Source organism: Tinamus guttatus, unplaced genomic scaffold (assembly GCF_059628265.1).
Source record: "Tinamus guttatus ecotype Peru unplaced genomic scaffold, ASM5962826v1 Tinamus_guttatus_pri_ptg000202l, whole genome shotgun sequence".
NCBI classification, from domain to species: domain Eukaryota; kingdom Metazoa; phylum Chordata; class Aves; order Tinamiformes; family Tinamidae; genus Tinamus; species Tinamus guttatus.
In genome coordinates, this window is record NW_028288736.1 from 2,658,679 (window position 1) to 2,678,147 (window position 19,469).

A 19,469-nucleotide genomic window follows, 5' to 3' on the forward strand; every position below is an offset into this window, starting at 1 on the left:
CCCTCTCAGCTAATCCTTACCCATTTGTAAGGAGAAGAGTACAGAAGTCACAAAAATACAGCAATATTTATGTGCTCATCTCATGCAGCTCCATCTAGTGATTCAACTATAATCACCATACACAAATAACAATTTTAAATAAAGAAAACAACAAGCAGCTGACAAGACATTCATGTTACAGCTGGTATAACCACACCCAAATAAGTAAATATTTAGAAAAACAAAATAGTAACCAAGCATGTAAGTCATGTTCTGACAAGCAGCACTGCTCTGTATCCCCGCTGTTTCTGTCCCCATTTGGTTGGCTTCTGTTAACTTCCAGACTCCAGCACTAAAACCACTTTCTCCCCCTCTTCTGAGTGCATTAGAAAAATACACTGCTTTTACAGTGACACGGTAACCAGAGACACTGAGCAACCATGGCTCCTACTGGTATTGCCCCTTGCATCCACCTGGAACTAAAATGTCCCTAGCAACTTTTTGCAGACTTTCGGGAGTGCTCCTCTCTGTGGTGTATTATGACTGTTTTGGAAAAAAAACAGCCTGGATAAGCCTGACAAAAACAAATTTAGTAACAAAAATGCATGTACTAGAACAACACACACACACACACACACACTTCACTGTAACAACAATTAGCTTGAGGCAAAAAAGAGAGATGCCCATATAGCAAATTAGCCACTTACTTACTTACTTACAAAGCTGGAAACACAAACACTGTCAGCACAATTAGCACTCAAAGATTCTCTACAAAAGTTACTCAGGACCCAGTCAGTGTGCAAACAGCCCTGGAAGGCTCCGCTCAGGAAGCACCGCTCTCTTGGTTCGTCTCTACCCCAGCCAGGCATTAGGCAAGTGCTTGGTGCACCGAGCACCACAGCCCCTCACAGGCAGATAGAGCTGCCCAGTGCCCCCCCCACCCCAGAAACAAAAATATGGAGCAGAAATCCACTTCACCCAGCACCAGTCACACAGCCCTTTAAGAGCCTAACACCAAAGAGGAGCTTTTTATAGTAAATGTGGAGCAGCTGGTTACCCTGCAAAGCAGCAGGTGGGTGTAGGATGCCTGTCTTTACCTTTCTGTACTGAAAAGGAGCTTCACAGGAGAGCATTTACCATTTGCCAGCTGTGAATGGTCCACTTCTCAAGCAGGCATGGCAATACATTATTTATTTTTCACAGGGACACTTAACTCCTTAAGCAGGAGTTAGCCTAGTTCCTTAATAAGGTGAGACACCTTCATTGATTACTCTGAATGGCTCCTAGAAACCTTTAGCTCTCTTCATGAGCCAGACTGCTCATTCCTGGTACCCTGCTAGGACCAAGCACTTAAATAAGGAAACAAAAAAAAAAAAAAAAAAAAAAAAAGCAATTAAAATGCTCAACAAGCAAGCAGCATAGAATGGAGAAAAGAGCATGTTTAATTTAAAACAAATAAAAACCCTATTTTAATAAATCTCTGTCTTTTGGGAAGTAGTGGCTAGCATGTATTCCATGCACATGTGAGAGGTGAGGCAAAGAGTTAAGAACCCTAAGCAAAAGAAGTGCTGGCAAGCCTATGTATCAGGTGACTATGATATTCTACAGGCTCTTCTCAGCAGTTGGGGAAAAAGCCCTCATCAGCGCTGAACACTAACCTGCCAAGCTTTCCCTGCTGATTGCATCGAAAGACCGTGTACAAATCATGAGTCACAAGGGAGGGATGTCCTTGCTTGCTAGTGTGCTTCTGTGGCTATTTCCATGTTAGGCACATCCCATGGTAGCAAAGCAATCATCTGCTTTATAGCCACCTGTTTATTTCACACACCAGCCTGAGTTTTCCTGATGAACTTGGGGGAAATCTCTTCAAGCAATTGCTTGCTTAACTGAACAAGTTTTCAAGGGCTCGGTCCTGGAACAGAAAACCCTGATCTAAGCCGGCCGCACCAGCTGCTGATATGCCTTTGTGCTGCCTGACAAGAGCAGTGGCCCAAGAATCGTGGGCCAGTATAAGTGCAGAAATCTTTCAGCACTGCTATTCCCAGCAGTCCCTGGCGAAGGATAAGGATGTGCTCACCGCCAACAGAGGGCAGCCATGCACAGAGTGGAAGGAAAAGCATTTGTCCTTAAATGCCTTCAGAGTTATTCACAGACTTGCATGCAGGGATTCACTGGGGAAACCATGTCCTGGTGCTAGTATTATTTTCTTACACTATTTTTACAAAGGATCTGCAGTTAGGTCCAGTACTTAATGCATATGGCTCAAACTACATCCACCATTAACCATCTTTTTTCAGCTACGAGAAAAATCAGGCAAAAGAGGAAAGCGCTGCAGACAGAATTCCTGAGAGGCTCTGGTCTAAGGCTTGACTTGGCTGTTAGATCTAAATGCCTGGTCTCAATGCGAGCCCATCGGAAGGCACTGGGCACTCCCTGGGGTTTTCCACACTTTCCGCCTGGCCGTGGCTCTGAGGGCCGTTGGGCTGGGCCGAGGAGGCTGGCTGCTCACAGTGTGTGCGTACTGCAAGAGCCCACGCTTACCTGGCTCTTAGCGAAGATGGAGAGCTGAGGTTTCTGACAAAGCAGGGATGCAGGAACAAGCAGCAAAACTTCAAAATTAACACTGTCTGAAGAAGAGAAGGCTCAAGAATACACCTGTGAAAGCAGAAACGCTGGTGCTATAGGCTAGAGAAGCAAAAGGAACGTTGTTTTTTTGTTTGTTTGTTTTGTCAGAGACATAAAATGCATGCAAAAATTAAGAGCTGTGTTTCCTCATCTGTAAAAAGGATGATGACTTAACTGGCTACCAATCTAGAAAAGGCAGCAGCACTCGGAATCACCTAACTTAATCATCTCGCTCCTAAAAGCCTTCCAAACACAGCGCTGCAGGTAGCAAGAACACAGGGCGCAGGTTTTGCTGCTGTCAAGGAACAACCTCCAGGGGGACGAGCGGGCACAGGCTGGGCGGAGGGGAGGAAAGCTGAGCTGCTCTCCCAAGTGTTTCACCTGACACTTGGAAATGAGATGCACAACAAAGTGAAAATCAGCCACTTGTCCTATGGAAACGGTGTCCTCCTTTTCTCATGACCTTTTGCTTTCGAACATTCCCCACAGTAAGAAAGTCAACAAGGAGTTCATTGCTCTGCAACTTTCTGTGCCTTGCTGTTGTACAGCCAGTAACAGAGAATTTAAGCAGCACGTGGAGGAGCACGGCCGGCAGCTGCCAGCGCCATGTGACAACTGTCTGGGCAGAACGACTCCAGCCTGCACACACACAACAACCCCTGTGAGCAACCCCAGGCTGTGCCCTGCATGAATCCAAAAAAAAAAAAAAAAGTGTGGGGTGGAGTCTGGAAGGAGAGAAGGAGGGAGGAAAGGAGGAGTTCGGGTACAGCATAAAACACTGCGGCTGGTGGCACAGCACAGGAGGGAAGGCAGGATGGGGGAGCCCTACAGCAAGGCAGAGACCCTGGCACTGCGGAGGAAGTACATCGGGTAGGGGCGACTCTGGGACACGCTGAACTGCGGGGCCAGGCAAAGGCTGTGGCTGCCGGGGTGCCCCATGGGGCCCCCAGGCTTTGCTTCTGTCCTAGGCGGAGGGGGGGGGGGGGTGGAACCCATGCGCCGTGTGTGTGTGTGTGTGTGTGTGTGTGTGTGTGCGCGCGCGCGCTTTCCAAAAAAAAAAAAAAAAAGTAAACTCCTCTGATAAGGCATGTGTCCTCCATGGAGATGACTGTACCCAGTAGGACCCACATGGCACAAACTGTCAATTTTGGCTAAGGGAGTAAGTGCAGATAACTTTTTTTTCCACAGAAGTTCAACCCAGAACTGTACTTGACAAGATAGGCATCAAGCTTCAAAGCAGAAGCAGCCCAAGTGCAAGCGCGGGGACCATGACAGGACCTTGCTCACCTTGGGAGCGGGGACGGGTTGGACACACCTTGGCGGGGGCGGGCGGCTCTGGGCAATTGTGCTCCATAGCCAAGGCGTGAGCGCTGAACAACCGCAGTATCTTCTGATGCAAAGCGGCTGAGAGCATCTGTAGGAAATCTGAGACTTCCCAGTTAAGCAGCAAGTCCATATGGTGGTGGCTGAAGGAGGAAGAAAATAACAAGTTAGCTCTTTAGTTTTACTCTTTAGTTTGCTGTACTGATAGCTAGATGTTTGGGCCACTACTAATTCCAGGGGAGGAAAATGCAGTCACTTACACAAAGCACATAAAAAGCTACTTCATTTTTCTAACAGAGATGATAGCAGAATAAAGACAGAATATGGTATATGATACTGCATAGTTAGTTTGTGAGGAAACTGAATGCTCTTGAAAAATAACTTCTATGTTATATGGAGTTCAGGAGATTTCTTGGACAAGAATAATTGGGGGAAACACAGGGAGGTGCAATTTAGATCCGAACAATGGTCCTGGCTATGCATGTACCTGATCGTCATTGTTGCAACACTATTTCCTCCAGAAGGGGCAATTTTAATTCCTACATCAGTAGGAGTTGACACATAGAAAATCAGAATGTTAAAGTGAATGCTGATTGTTTACAAGTTATAGCTTAAATACGTAGACTATATAGAAAACTAACTCAACGGTCATAAAAAATCAATGGCTTCATAAATCATGATTATTATGTTATCTTTTGGGGCCAGCTGCACATTACTGAAGTCTTGCCTGGCAAGGATGATAGTGCTGAGCCACGCTGAGCACAAAACAAGAAGCTCTCACAGAAAGGACTGACACCTACTAGAAGGGAAAACTGTAGTCAGAAATGACCCTTGAGGACTTTGCATGCCACTTTTAAAGTGCAGCAGAGGAGTTGTCAAATACATCAGAGAAAATCTGTGCGACAGGACTAGAAACTCTAAGAGAAGGCACTGACATGTAAGAAAAGTTCTTTGAGGCACATTCAGGCTCAGTAGTTGACAGTCTCAATATACCATATAACATGGCTGCAAATTTAGCATCAAGTTACTTGAAAACAGCTATGTTTATCTGAAGGCATGTAAACAATACAGAAAGTTCAGAACTCTTTCCTTCTGCTCAAAAATATCATTCAACATAGTAGTATCACCAGAACACATTAGTGTTTTGCTCTTGAATGTGACCTCTATACCGCACAGCCTCCCATTACGTAATAAATTTTTGGCTATAGCATAAAACAATTCCTAGCAGCTTAGTTCTATTCCCAGAGCGCTAATTGACTATATATGTTTATGAGGCATGTAAACAAACAGAACTACATCCTAGAGACACATGCAGGCATATAAGGCCAAGGAATGGCTTTGCATTCATTGCGCTCCCATGAAAACACTTGAAAATCTGAATGGAGATTTGAAGTCACCCTTATCAAAAGACCTAATTCTGTTCCTGCACAGGTGCTGGGCAATGTTTTTTACTTCAGGGGCAGCCCCATTTGACCACCCTCTAAGCCACTCACAAGCTCTTTGCAGAGAAAGGCAGCCATCTCCTGAGCGGCAAAAGATGAGCACTCTCCACACTCATGGCAGGAGGGAACCACACAGAGAACTACAACAGTGTTCTTCTATGCATTTTATAGGCCTTCCTGCAAAGTTTTCTTTGCCAAGGACCCTCTGAAGATAGTGCGTGCTCAGGGTCAATACATGTTTGATGAGAATGGAGAAAAATACTTAGACTGCATCAACAACGTTGCCCATGGTAAGCAGTTTAACTTGTAATACCGCTTGCTCTATTGCTGGTGTTTCCATCATTTCTAATAGGAATCATAAGACACTTCTTCCAAGCACTGTATATTCACAGTGCATCTCTCAATCTCCCTGTGCAGCTCAATAACTAACTGCTCGCTAGCAATAATTAATCATTTTCTTCTGTAGTTGGTCATTGTCATCCACATGTGATAAAGGCAGCCACAAAACAGATGGAACTGCTCAATACCAACTCCCGATTCCTGCATGACAACCTGGTTCAGTACGCTCAGCGTCTCACAGCTACCTTGCCAGAGAAACTCTCCGTTTGCTATTTTGTTAACTCTGGGTATGTCTGAGTATCTGTGTTTTCATTATGCCTATTTTGTGCCTGTTTAAAATGGACACTCAGAAAAGCTTTGTCTAAATCTTAAATTGAGAATAGTAGAACTTAGTGAAAGCAACAAAAATACTTCCTGTACTTATTAGAGGATCCTTTGTAATTCAGCTGTCATGTTTAGTATGATGACTCAACATAAGAGAACAAAAGCATGAAACTGGTCTGCTGCGTGTTATGTGAAACAGAAGGGAAAAAGTAAATCAGACCCTGCAAATAGGTGTCTATACTCTGTGTGCAAATACTATCTGTTAACTGACACAGGCCTTTTTAGGGAAGCAGTGCTCCTTTAGTCTAGAGTCACTTTGCCAAAGGAGGTAACCTGTAGGAACCTGAGCAGAGAGGGGCTGCTACGAGTCAGGTTTAAAATTGGGTTTGTACTATTGGGAGTAGGTTTGTCCCGTTGGAGCAAGCTCTGCAGGCTGTGCAGAGGGTAGGAAACGCTGCTGGTACAGGCCAGGGTTGCGCAGTTGCATTGTTCTCTCAGCTGCTGGCTGCTCTCTGCAGTGGTCTCATTTGTACCAAGAAGAGGTAAATTTCTACTAAACAAGTAAACAGGGGGAGGGAAATAAAGCATCTCTTTGTTTGCTGTTCATACAAAGCGCTGTGTTTACTCCCTCTCTACAGGGCATTTCACAGTCTCAACCCAGCCCTCTCATCTGTCCACTAACAGAGTCTGCTGTGTTGACTGGTTATGTCCATCCCTCTTATGTGTTAGAATAAAATTTTTATAGAAGTTTGCTACCATTTTTATGGATACATGGTCCTCTAGCATCTCTTGTTACGCAGGTCCGAGGCAAACGATCTTGCTTTACGACTGGCTCGGCAGTACCGCGGGCACCAAGACGTGATCACCCTCGACCAGTAAGTGCCCAGCACAGCTTATGCAAGTGCACAAGCAACTGCTGCCATTTCTCCAAAAGGGGCTTTGCAGCAGATGAGCCGCCTGCTGCTTGTACTGTACAGCCCATGGAAAGAAAAGCTTTGGTGCTCTGCTCTTCTACTAGGACGGGTCAGGAAACAGTGCTCCTATTCCACATTTAACCAAGTTTTGAAGATTCCTGAAAAAAAAGAGCTTGTCAATCACCACACAAGGCCAGTCACCTGTTACAGAGCATTTCCCACAGAGACACTCCCAAGTAATTTAGGTCAGGGACTTGAACGTTAGCGTCAGTTACGTGGCAGCGAGTGCTCTCTGCACTGTTCTGGAAGACGGCTTTCTGGCTGGCTTTGCTGGAAGTGTTTCTTTTGTGCAAATAAATACATATACAATGTTCTAGAGGAAAGATTGTGTAGTTCTGCAATAGCGCTGACTGCCTGCTGCACCAATATTCAGCTCTCCTCCAATCAAGACATAAATACACACACAAAACCAAGTGGTTCAAAAATCAGGAGGAACCAAGAGAGACATAGCGAAGGCTCTCGGGCAAGTCTCTGGGCTTCCCTGTTTCAGAGGCAGCCATTATGCTGGCTACACTGGTGAGGTCTGGATCTTTTCCTCACACTGGGATCACAGATTTCAGGAAGAACAACTGCAGGACTATGTGTCTTTGAGCAGCACATGGCTCTGAATGGATCAGTTGGATCCCTGTTAGCTCTCCTTGGCTCACATGGCGAGTCTTGGAGTTAATGAGAGTCACTGCAGACAAGAACAGCCTGATGAGTCATTTTCTCTAATTGCAAACTCTTGTTCTTCTCAACATCACAGGTATTTCTTTGCCCAAGGTCCAAAACTTGCCCAAGGTCCTTTGCTTCAAGTTTATGGTTGAATGAAACTGTTTATTCCTTGGACTGAATGAATTAAAACAAATCCCTTCACAATCAATGCTACTGTATTGCAAATACAGTCTCTTATGCTTGATTATTTATGGACACAGTTGTAAATTTAGCTCTTCCATAAAAGTGGTGAAAAGTGACTTTGATATTTCATACTCATGCAGTGCTTACCATGGCCATGTTACATCTCTGATTGACATCAGTCCCTATAAATTTCATCAGCTGGAAAAAGACAGCAAGAAGGAGTTTGTGCATGTGGTAAGTGTGGATTTTTTTTGCTTTTTGTCATTATGTCATTATTATTATGATGCAACAATTAACAACTTCTGTGTAAATGTACTTTCATTCTGTTTTGCTAATGTCAAAATACATACTCTTGATGTTTTATCAGTGGATTAAATACAGCAAAATTGTTTGCTTTTGGATTTCTAAGAGATTTCTTTAGCCTAGAGGCTGAATTCCTGCCTAGTGATATACAATTCCCAAGTCATTGCATTGTACCGTTGCTCAGTTTGAAAAAAATACACAATATCTTTTGCATTAATCAAGCTATAGAAATGCAGGACTTCTGAATCTACTGTCAATGGCGGGAAAGACAGAGCTCATACGCACAGAGACCCCTGGGTAAAGAGGTTATGGGTATCCACTTCATCAGCCTAATCTTATGAAAACAAAAAGCACTCTCAGCCCAGAGTTATACATAGTCCTTTCCCATCTAGATCTCTGCACACTCCCAGAGTAGCCCCTTTTTGTATTTTTTTCCTCTCCTTTAGCTCCTCAACCTCTCCTAACACCATTTACCAGTTGCAGAAATGGATCTTTCTGCAAGAACCGAACATAAGATCAGGATTTGCTATTACAGTCTAAGGGAAAGGAGGGAGGGTCTTGAAAAGGTAGTTGAGCCAGATGGTTCTTTCACTACCTGTGGCATGTAAAGCTGAACACACTACAGGGGTGTGTGAACACACTACAGGGTTCCAGTTTAAGATCCTATAAATATTTTGTGTAGTTCCATGTAGAAATTGAGAATGTGCTAACTCTATTAAGTATTTGTGTGAAAAGACATGTCCTGTTCCAAAACCATAGAGGAATACATACATACATACATATATATATATACATATATATAATAAAACAAAGCAAACAAGTAAAAAACAGAAAGTAAACGTTTTGCAGAAGCCAAGGCTTACATTTAGAAATTCAGAAATTTTGTTTTTTTCAGGCTCCCTGTCCAGATATCTACAGAGGAAAATATAGGGAAGACCACCCAGATCCAGCAAGTGCTTATGCTGAAGAGGTGAAAAAGATTATTGAAGAAGCACAGAAGAATGGACGCAAGGTATGTGTTTTGTGCTCTACAAATGTTGAAACTTCATCTATTAAGGGTAGCATGAGGGGCATGAAACGGGATAAAATATATGTTTCTCTACGCTCAGTTTCCACTGCTTACCCTTATCTTTCATTTTTCTGTGATGGCCTCTGTATTCAAAATACATCTTTTTTTTAACTGATGCTCTTACCATAATTTTTCTAGGGATCAATGAAAATGGTAAGATAGAATTGATAATACAGTTGTAAATAAGCATCTGAAACCAAAATCAGCCTAATTTGCTATTTTAGGTTTGGAATCAGGCACAGGCAAACTTTGAAGTCAGCTATGAAACTACAACAAAAGTTCTAGCAAGGATATATGTAAGGACCCAGCACATAGAAAGCATATGCTAGCTAGATAATATCTTACTACTAAGTTTCTCATTCTACTTGCTTAAAACAGCCTTAGATTACCTTTTAACCATATGCAAGATAATCTTGATAAAAAACAGATGCTTCCTGGACAGCTTTACTTAAAATATGTGTTAATGTTTGGTAGGATGACACTAGCATTTTGAGACCTGCAGGGCTTGTTTCAAAGCCCACTGAAGTCAGAGAAGACTTCAGTGGATATTGGAACAACATGTTCCCTTCTAGTCCAATGGACTTATATCACTCTTCTTTTAGATTCTTCAGCTTTTTTTTTATTCTCTACTAACGGATAGTTTTGTCTTTTTTCTTCCTTTGTTTCCTTTCTTTTGCATATTTCTTAGGTTTTGGTGACATATACCTGTGGCAGGACAAGTTGTGCTAAAGGCTAAGCCTCACATGCTATGGGAAGCTTCGTACTCTTTGGCCGTAGCATGCCTCTTCAAATATAGTGTACGGTTCTTTACACGTTACTGCTCGGCCTTGTTTCCAGGAAGACTGCGCCAGCCCAGAGAGACCTGTTGATGCTCAGGGAGGGGTTCACAAGTGGTGTGGGATGCAATCCCTTAAATAGCAGACTTATGCTGACTTTTTGGGGTAATATCATATCTCTGCTGCATAGACATGTTGAAAAGAAACAAAATTTTTATGTTCCAGTATTTGATCTGCTGCTCTTGCCCTTCCTGACTTGAAATAACTGTCTTTTTCATTCCTAGCAACTGGAATTATTTCACCTGTAGAACTTTTCTTCTCTTTTGTCAAGTGCCTCATGCTGACAACGTACTGGTTTCATTGTCTGCATTAGGCAGAGGTGCCCAAAGCATAGCCTCAGGTCATCTTCCAATTCAGGTTCTGCCCATCTCTTCCTGGCATTGTGGACTGACAATAAAACTGACCACAATATATATCTATTACCGGAAAGCCTTGATTTAAGCAAGTTTTATTCACCTCTTGGGGAAAATGACAAATACTGTTATGTGCCTCTTGTAAATTCAAATTTGTTCAGAAATTTACAGAGATGCTATGAGCCTGAAACAATATTCACTGTTACCAGTAAGCATCTTCAGCATCAACAGCTGTAGGACCAGGACTTAACTAAGGTTCCTGTATTCCTATTAAGCTGCAAAGATGACCCTGGCTACTGCAAATTTGGGCACCCCAGATTAAAACATATATAAATTCTCTAGCTATAGCTATTCTCAAGCTGTCCAATCCATGTGTGACTAAAGACACACTTTTTAAATGTTTATTCCTAGACTGTTTGAGATTTGTGCAAAGCCCAAATAAATGAACACAGCTCTTACCTGAACTTGTTTTTTGTAGATTGGTGCCTTCATAGCTGAATCCATGCAGAGCTGTGGAGGCCAAGTAATTCCACCCGTGGGCTACTTCCAGAAAGTGGCAGAGTATGTACAGCACTTGGGCGTAACTGGAAACTTAACCAAAGAAACAAGTTTTCACTGTAGGCGTATCTAGTCAATTTGGCTATCTCCCACTCTTAGTTATCTGTAACTTCTTTCTATTTTGGAAGAGTAGGATTCCACTTCTAACTTTTATGGAAAATCAGCTGAGTGAAAATAAAATTACTTTAGCTGGATAATTATCTTTCCTTTTCTATCTTTAATCCTCAGGCCATAAATTTGGTGGAAGATGAAGTTGAACCAGCAGAGAGGTAGCCCTGCAGTACCATTACAGTTCCCCTATTTTGCATCAAAATATCAATTTTTTTTTTTCTTAACATTTAATGAACTAAATGTATTATCAGTTGAAATTTATAGCTATGCTTGGTAAGTTTCCAATCACAATTGCACACTTCATCTCCACATTGTCACATAAAAGCAAAACATTGGCTTGAAATTGAGTCATTTAAACAGTCATAAAAAATAGATGTGGATATTTGTCAGTATAACTGGAATTAACTGTAGGTTCATTCAGACCACATTAAGAGCCAGAACAATAAAAGACATAAGTACTGTAGCAAAGGAAATCTGTAGTGCATTCACTTGTGACCCAGAGCTCGCAATATCCTTGAGAGTAGGATCCTGGCTGCACAGGAAAAAATATACTCTTAAAAAAAAAAAAAAGAAAAAAAAACACCCACTTTTTTAAACCTGACTGATGGGATGCATTCCTGGGGCTTTGGCCACATGAACAGGTTCTGAACACAGTTGTCAGGATTACAGTATGGAAGTTTAGCACTGAGGTTGTGTTTCAGGAAACAAGCTCTTTCCTTTTTTCTTAACCTGGTCTTGTATCTGAGAATTTCTGTAATATAAATTCCCTTGTTCTACACTAGCGACTTGAGACTAGTTCTGCAGTTAGTCTTTTGAACCATTTTGCTTGTTTTCAGACATGTGCATGCGGCTGGTGGCATATTCATAGCTGACGAGGTCCAAGTTGGCTTTGGAAGAGTTGGAAAACATTTTTGGGCTTTCCAACTGCAAGGTGAAGACTTTGTGCCTGACATTGTTACCATGGGAAAACCCATTGGCAATGGCCACCCTATGTCTTGTGTAGTCACAACAAGGGAAATTGCAGAAGCTTTTGGTGCCTCTGGATTGGAGTATTTTAATACAGTAAGTTTCTAGATTAAGGTTTCTCTCTTCTTTTTACTTTGGTCTACATTTAGTGACTGTATGAGTTGTTCAGTTTATAGGGCTAGAGATAAGGACAGTCTGCTAACACCTGTATCCAATTCTAGATCCTGTGAGCCTCATGGTCCAGGTTTGACCTCACAAGACAGTGACCCTTTGCCAGGAAACATCTGAGCTGCATGCCTACTATAAAGCAGCAGTTCTTTTCTTGTTTATTGTGTCCTCTTTCACCAACTCAAACTGAGCCTTCCAACCAGCTACCATGACTTCCCCGATTTCAGTTAAGGACCTATTTGCATCACTTCACTGATTACTCTTCACATAAGCACTATGCCCACAGATGAAACAAGGAAAGCACTGCACAAAGCAGAGGGAACTGGGCTGCACCCATCCTTCCCTCACGAGCTGCTTGGCCCAAAATCATCACCCCTTTGAGCTTTCCCTACTCACGCCAAGCTGGAGAGGGCAAGGGAAAACTACAAGGACAGTCACAGATGAGTGTTTCTGATGGGTTCTGTGTTTTATTTTCCTATTTCTCTTTGCTATCAGTTTGGAGGCAATCCAGTGTCTTGTGCTATTGGTTTAGCTGTATTAGAAATAATAGAAAAGGAAGACCTCCAAGGAAATGCTACACGCGTAGGAAATTATCTCCTAGAATTGTTGACCGAACAGAAACAGAAGCATCCCTTAGTGGGAGATATCAGGTAGGTGCCTTATGGTGTATCAGTGTTTCAAGGAGAACAGCAGCATTAATTGTGATAGAAAAACAATGAGGGTACGGGGCGGGGCCAGAATTATGTCATGGTCACATTCTATCTTTTTGAAATTGGACTAGCCAAAACTCCTACCATAAGAAAACCAACTTTCTAGTAAAAGTTTCCATTCTTCTAGTTAGTTAGGATATTACTAACTTGTTTGAATCCCTGGTCCATTTCATCTGGAGATGTTGATATGTGTTTTTCTCATCTCAGGCTAGTACCAAGGTAACAGAGCTATGAATTGTCCTGGCTAAGTTTCCCCATCAACTAACAGACAAGTCACCATGAAAGATAATTAGCAACTGCACAAACATTAGGTTCTTGTGTTTTTTTTTTTGTTGTTGTTTTGTATTTGTTTTTCCTTTTTAAAAGTGTTCTTGATCATCTGTCTTCCACAGCATCATGGTTTAATGTTGTCAGGATAAGAGGGGAAAAAAAGCTTTCTTTCATTCTTAACTGTCCAAGTAACCTTAACGAGCCGGTTAAATTTATTTATCCAGAAATATGGAACTGGCAACTGGAGTGAAGACAGAAAATGATGCATCTACAAATGCACAGTGCAAAAGACAGAAGAGACAGTCTAGTCTCCTTCTGACTCCTTCCCCTTTTGGGCCCCCGGAATGGAAATGCAGTTGTTAAATCTATATTTGTAGCAGAAGGCTTGGATTACTGACTGTGGATTTCAAATTTGTTTCTCCTCCTTTGTACTCTAGGGGTGTTGGATTGTTTGTTGGAGTGGATCTGGTGAAGGATCAGCAAAAAAGAACACCAGCCACAGCTGAAGCCCTTCATCTTATTTACAAGTAATTTTTTAAGACTTTCATAGCAGTTACTTATTAATTTCAGTTTACATCTGTGTGGCTTTTGATAATAGAGTACGAGAAAAAGCAAAAAAGTTTGATTTTTAACTGGCCTGAAGTGTCTAGCAGAACACAATATAATTTTGTAGCTGTGTTTTACAAAGCTGTTTAATTTTTCCACAGGCTGAAAGAACACCAAATCCTTCTTAGTGCAGATGGACCACACAGAAATGTACTAAAATTTAAACCACCGATGTGTTTCACTAGGGAAGATGCAAAATATGTAGTGGACAAAATTGATGTACTTCTCACAGGTATATATGTTTTTCAAAGAATACTCTTCATTCATTTCCAAATGACACTTTGGAAACACCACCTGCAGTAATCTAGGCCATTACATGTAAGGAAAATCAATTATGCTTTTAACTCCGTGTTTGAAATGTTGTTCCTAATGGCATTTCTTATAAGTATACTAAAAAAAAAAAAAAAAAAACTCCATACATAGTTCATCCAAGTATTTACTTACTATTTTCAACACAGACACAGACCTCAAAGACACTGCTAAAGCACTCATCAGACTTTCCACGGTGCTCTCTACCTTTTTGCTTGCTTGTTTTGAACTGACCTACTTCAGTATGATTGTCTCACTCAAATTTAGCCAGAAGGTTTCCAGACTCTGGGGACCAATCCAGGAGAAAACAACAACAGGTGTACTATTAGCATAAAGATTCTCCAAGCCTTTCCTAGATTGAATGCTCCCTATCTCCTGAGAAGATGGAAACAAATGGAGTTAAGACTAGCTGGAACCTGCTGGAGAAAGAGATCATCCAGCTCTACAAGGTCTATCTGAACCCTTGTACCACAGAAGTTTTTTGATTTCATTCTCTTCCCAAAATATTCACAAACTACACAATACTTATATCAATCATACATCCTCAAAATAACATTTTAGGAAGTACTCATTTTCTTGTATTATTCTACTGTGTAATAAATGTATAGGAAAATAGTTTATCAGATATCTTTGGACCTCAGTCAGCTACTAGGCAGACTGTACACTTTCCCTGATTTTTTTTTTTTTTTTTAAGAAATGGAAGCGGCAACTGGAAGAAAGACAGCAAATGATGCATCTACAAAGGCAGAGTGCAAAAGAAAAGTATGTCTTGAGTTTTTTTTTTTTTTTTTTGGAACCTTAATCAAATAGGTGATGGGAGATGCAAGTATGAGTGGCTTTAGTAGAACATGTCTTCATTTTTGGTGATGTAAGCAGTTCTACGCACTGAAACCAAGATTATAATGGAATCTTTTAAAAGCAACCCGAGAGAATCGTGTTACTGGGGCAAATCTAAAAAGAGCTGAGCATTAGAGACCTAAAACAGGAAACATCTTACAGACAAGCCCATAGCCCCAGGTCACTGCACTGTATTGCTTATGAGCTAAGCAGGCCAGAATGATACTAGCTCTGGGTATGAAGCACTACCAAAGTGTGCTTGGCTCTCCACGTAAGCCTTCAGCCTGGAAGGCCCCCAAGCTTGCAGGCAGTTCCAAGGGATTTGTTTCCCTGGTAGGTCTGTAAGTGTGACTGGCTGCCATGCATCCAGCTGGGACTTCTTAGGTTGCAGCACCACGTTTGGACAAAATCTTATGTAATTTCTCACACTCCTAAAAATACACATCACAGCCTGGGTTTTCCAAATACTTACTGAGCTGGTCTTTGGAAAGTTTTCCAGGGATACCATGATGGCAAAAAGGCAATAGCTCAACCGCTTGTGGATGTAAAAATTGAGGCAGAGATTCTGTGGATTATTTGCTCTCTGAATAATATTAGATTTAGGGTGCAAAACTCCTCTTACACACAGCTGTACATGCTTAGTTCAGTCTCACTGAAGTTATGCCATTACAAGAAGGGTGTCAGACAGAACCAAGTTTAATAACAGCCTGTTGAAAGAAATGTTCCTTCACTGACATTTCATGCACCTTCATGGACATTTCATTTGTGTTTTAGACAAATGAAGAAAATTCCCAAGCTGAGTCTACTAATGAAAGCATCAGCCATATCAATGGAGCTGCCTGCAGACAAGAAAATGGTTTTTGCTCTGATAAACGCTCATTGCCAAGTAACAGAATACAAACATGAAGAGGAGAAGATTCCATCTTCAGTTTAGATTTGTTTCCTGTTTGCTATTGAGACAATGAGTGCAATAGTCTGAGTCCTATGATTTGTCTGAAGCCTGGTCCTACCTTTCTTAAACTGTTTAATTCCTATTAGCTTCAATAGCAATTTAAAATACATTTTCAGACACATGAAAACTGCACCTGAAATATAGATGTGACAGAATGGACATGTGATACCTAATTTCAGTTCCTTGGTGTTGACTGAAGGTTTGACATAGGCACAAAAAACTCAGTGAAATCTGTGGATTTACCCATGTTACACAGAATCTGAACCACTGCTTAACCATCATGCAAGTACCTATTAACCTATTATACTTAACATGCTGCTTTTAGAATATTTTAAATTTCAATATGCAATATTGAGATGTTAATTACTTCCCATGTTTTAATGGCTGAATTCACAAAAACAATGCTTGAGAGGGAAATCATTGTCATCTTTCAGTGTGGCTTTAGGTCCTATGGACCAGAGTCCCAGCTGATGTAGACTGGTGTAGCTTTGTTAATGTCAATGATGCTCCACCAAGATCTACTACAGTTTGTGGAGACACAATGTTTATGCAAGGCACCCTCACTTTGTGTTCACAGGAAATGAAGAATTTGGATCATAATTTTCTATGGATAAAGCAACTTTTATAGATAACTATTTATACAGAGTAAGATTTTATGAATCTTTTTGCAAGTTTATATATCGAACATTCTCAGTTCATAAAACATGCAAGCAGGGTGCATGTAATTTCAGATACACTGGTTGACTTTTGTCTGCAGGTCTCTCAAAAATGAGGTTCCCAAGCACAGTCCAAGTCCAGCTCACAATCCTCTGGCTTTCAGATGTTTTGAAAGTGAAAGGAAGCAGTGTCCCATCCTTTCCTAACAGTGCTGCTACCTTTCATCATTGCAGATGAAGGGTCACCTATTGGTTGCATGGGATCCTGCAACCCATGAGACACAATTGGCTATACTAATCTTGACAGACCACTAAAATGAGGGGACCACCACATAGCATAGACATGAAACTGCTTTGCGGTCTCAAACTAGCTGTGCTCCAGATACCTTCGACTTCCTTGCTGCCTTGTTAGTGCTAAATTTCAATGAGAACACACACGTCCTCACTCTAAGAAAGGTTTTTTACAAATGGTATGTACTTCAGGGAAAAGACAAAAATATATCTCCTGCTTAATTTTCATATCCCAAGTTCTGCTCTTTGGTAACTGCTGCTACGGACTATATTGATAGGACTGAAATATACAGTGAAATATATACTGAAAATACAAAGCCTTACCTAGCTTTGCATTTTTCACCATTTGCCGTATTAATGTTAATGTGTAACTGTGTAACTTCTTCCAACATTGTCAAGCTAGCTTATTTCCTATTTCATGATTTTTAATAATTCCCTCAAATAAATCTCTTACTAGTAATTAAGAAGTCCTCCACAAATGCCTTTTTATTCAAAAACAAAACAAAATAAAGAAAAACAAACAAAACTATTACACCTATTTGATGACAAAAATAACTCAATCTTCGGTTTGGAGTGCTCTCCATACCACAGCAGAACAGGCTATGTTATACAAGCAACACCTACCCTCCCAACTAGACATTGCCTCAGCCATGAGAGTTCTATTTCTTTTGTGGCCACACTATAAAATGGATTGGAATCCTGGTAACTCTTTGCTAGAAAGTGCAGCAGGATATAACTTCCAGAACAAAACTCCCTGAGAGCTAAATCAACATAATTTGGAGGAGAAAGGGTATTTTCTTCAGCCTAGACAATCCATTGAAAGACTAAACTGTCGCATGTTTCTGTGGCACTTTAAATTGAGTCTTTAAAGCATTAGTGCGTAATACAGAGAGAGCCATCTAGCCCATTTCATTCCTTTCCTTCTGGAGAACACTTGCCTCTCCCAAGTGCTACACTGCTTCTCACCATGGTGCGCATCCAAAGGCTCACTCCTTGCCTGGACTATCGGCCACTTACATTATACCTCATTCAAGGTGTGCAGAACAAGCAGCACACAAGGCCCAGCTAGCAAATGCAAGTACAGCTTCCTGGGAGAGTTAAGCTCAAAAGAACACCAAACTAGGCCTGAGCCTGCACAAGAAAAGCACCAGAAAGGAACAGAGCGGGCAATGAAGGAAAAAATACCACTTACTCTATCCCAAGATGTCACACTCTGAAGCAATTTTTATCTTCACTAGCCAGTTTTAGTTCATAATCATATCGAAAGCTGAATCTAGTTAATTCTATTGCATTCTCCCAGATTATCAACTTTTCACCCATTTCTATATTGTATGTTTAAGACTTCTGAAGTAAACTGATTGGCTACAACAAGGGGAAAAAAAAGAGAGCTTGCTGCAAATACTTATTAAAGAGCATTGTGAGAGTCTGCACCTACTGCCAATTAATTTCACCACTTAAAAGCAAGCAGGATTGAACCTGCACGGACCTGAGAAACTGTGCCATAAGGCACTATTCTGAGGAGAAGAAACCAAATCAAAAGTTGCCATGTCAGTGCAACATCACTGATCCACCAGGGATATAGAGCATACTTCATGTCCTCATCTGGAGCAGAAGAAAAGCCTCAGCACCATTACACACTACACCAGGAATATCCCAAACATAAGTACTAGAGAAAAAGCAGGTCTGCATTACTTACAGAGCAAGAAAAACTAAGCATACCAACCAAAAATCCATATCACAGAGTTGTGATTGGTTTTGGTGGCTTAAAGTCGGAAGGAGGGGGAGTAGGAGACTCAAAGGCCTCGTTAGTATAAATAGGGCTCACTTTCCTTCTCACCAGAGGAGACAGGCATACAGTATGGTACTGTACATGCACTACTCCAATATGCAATAACTATATGGAATGAGAAAAAAAAATGAAAGAAAGCAGAAGGAGAAGAATAAGAAAAAATGTGTTTCAGTGCAGCTCACTAAAGGTTGCTGGCAGTCTTCAACAACAGACAAAAGCAAAGTCTTGCAATAGCATCAAATGCTGGAAAAGGTTTCCTAGCATCAGCTTAGCTGTTGATTAGTAACATGGCTCAGCAAGTGATTTTACATCTTTACTTCTGTACTTACTCCCATCTACAAAAGCAGATATAATAATCTCTGTAGTGGTTAGTAAACGCTAATCACCTTATCAAAAGCAATCACTCATTTTATATATGACTGTAAGTCACAAGGTACAGCTGGTTCAATTTACTAATTTGCAGTTACCCCGTTATATTCCCTATTTGTTCATGGTGTCATCGGGAAACTGAGCCCATTTACAAAGCCAGTGATGATTACACTAAATACCACAAAGTAACAAGGAGACAGATACGGCGCAATGGGGAAGGCAAGCAGTCTGGCTAGCAACCTCCCAGTAAGCTTACAGATCCATAAATAAGTTTTCAGCCAGCATGGAGCACTTCTTGAGTGGAAAGAAGGCTTTGGGTGTCTATTCCTTGGTTTCTTCATTCCAGTCACAAAGTAAGGCAGGAAGAGAATTCATTTAGAAAAAATGCTGCTCACATGCTCCACTGGCTTCCTCTGGAGAACAAAGCTTTCTGCTCTAGTACTTACAACCAATAGGCAATTCAATTAGTCTTT

At 41.3% G+C, this 19,469-nt stretch overlaps 1 protein-coding gene across 1 annotated transcript; it reads left to right on the forward strand.

Annotated features, from left to right (window-relative positions):
- Positions 1-3,392: 3,392 nt before the first annotated feature.
- On the forward strand, positions 3,393-15,966 carry ETNPPL (ethanolamine-phosphate phospho-lyase). The gene is made up of 13 exons (XM_010226094.2): positions 3,393-3,474; positions 5,541-5,659; positions 5,836-5,995; positions 6,833-6,907; positions 7,984-8,077; positions 9,042-9,158; positions 10,883-10,965; positions 11,910-12,135; positions 12,703-12,857; positions 13,625-13,714; positions 13,895-14,025; positions 14,797-14,864; positions 15,714-15,966. The coding sequence occupies exons 1-13, from the start codon at positions 3,419-3,421 to the stop codon at positions 15,843-15,845; spliced, it is 1,506 nt and encodes a 501-aa protein (XP_010224396.2). The 5' UTR covers positions 3,393-3,418; the 3' UTR covers positions 15,846-15,966.
- Positions 15,967-19,469: the final 3,503 nt, after the last annotated feature.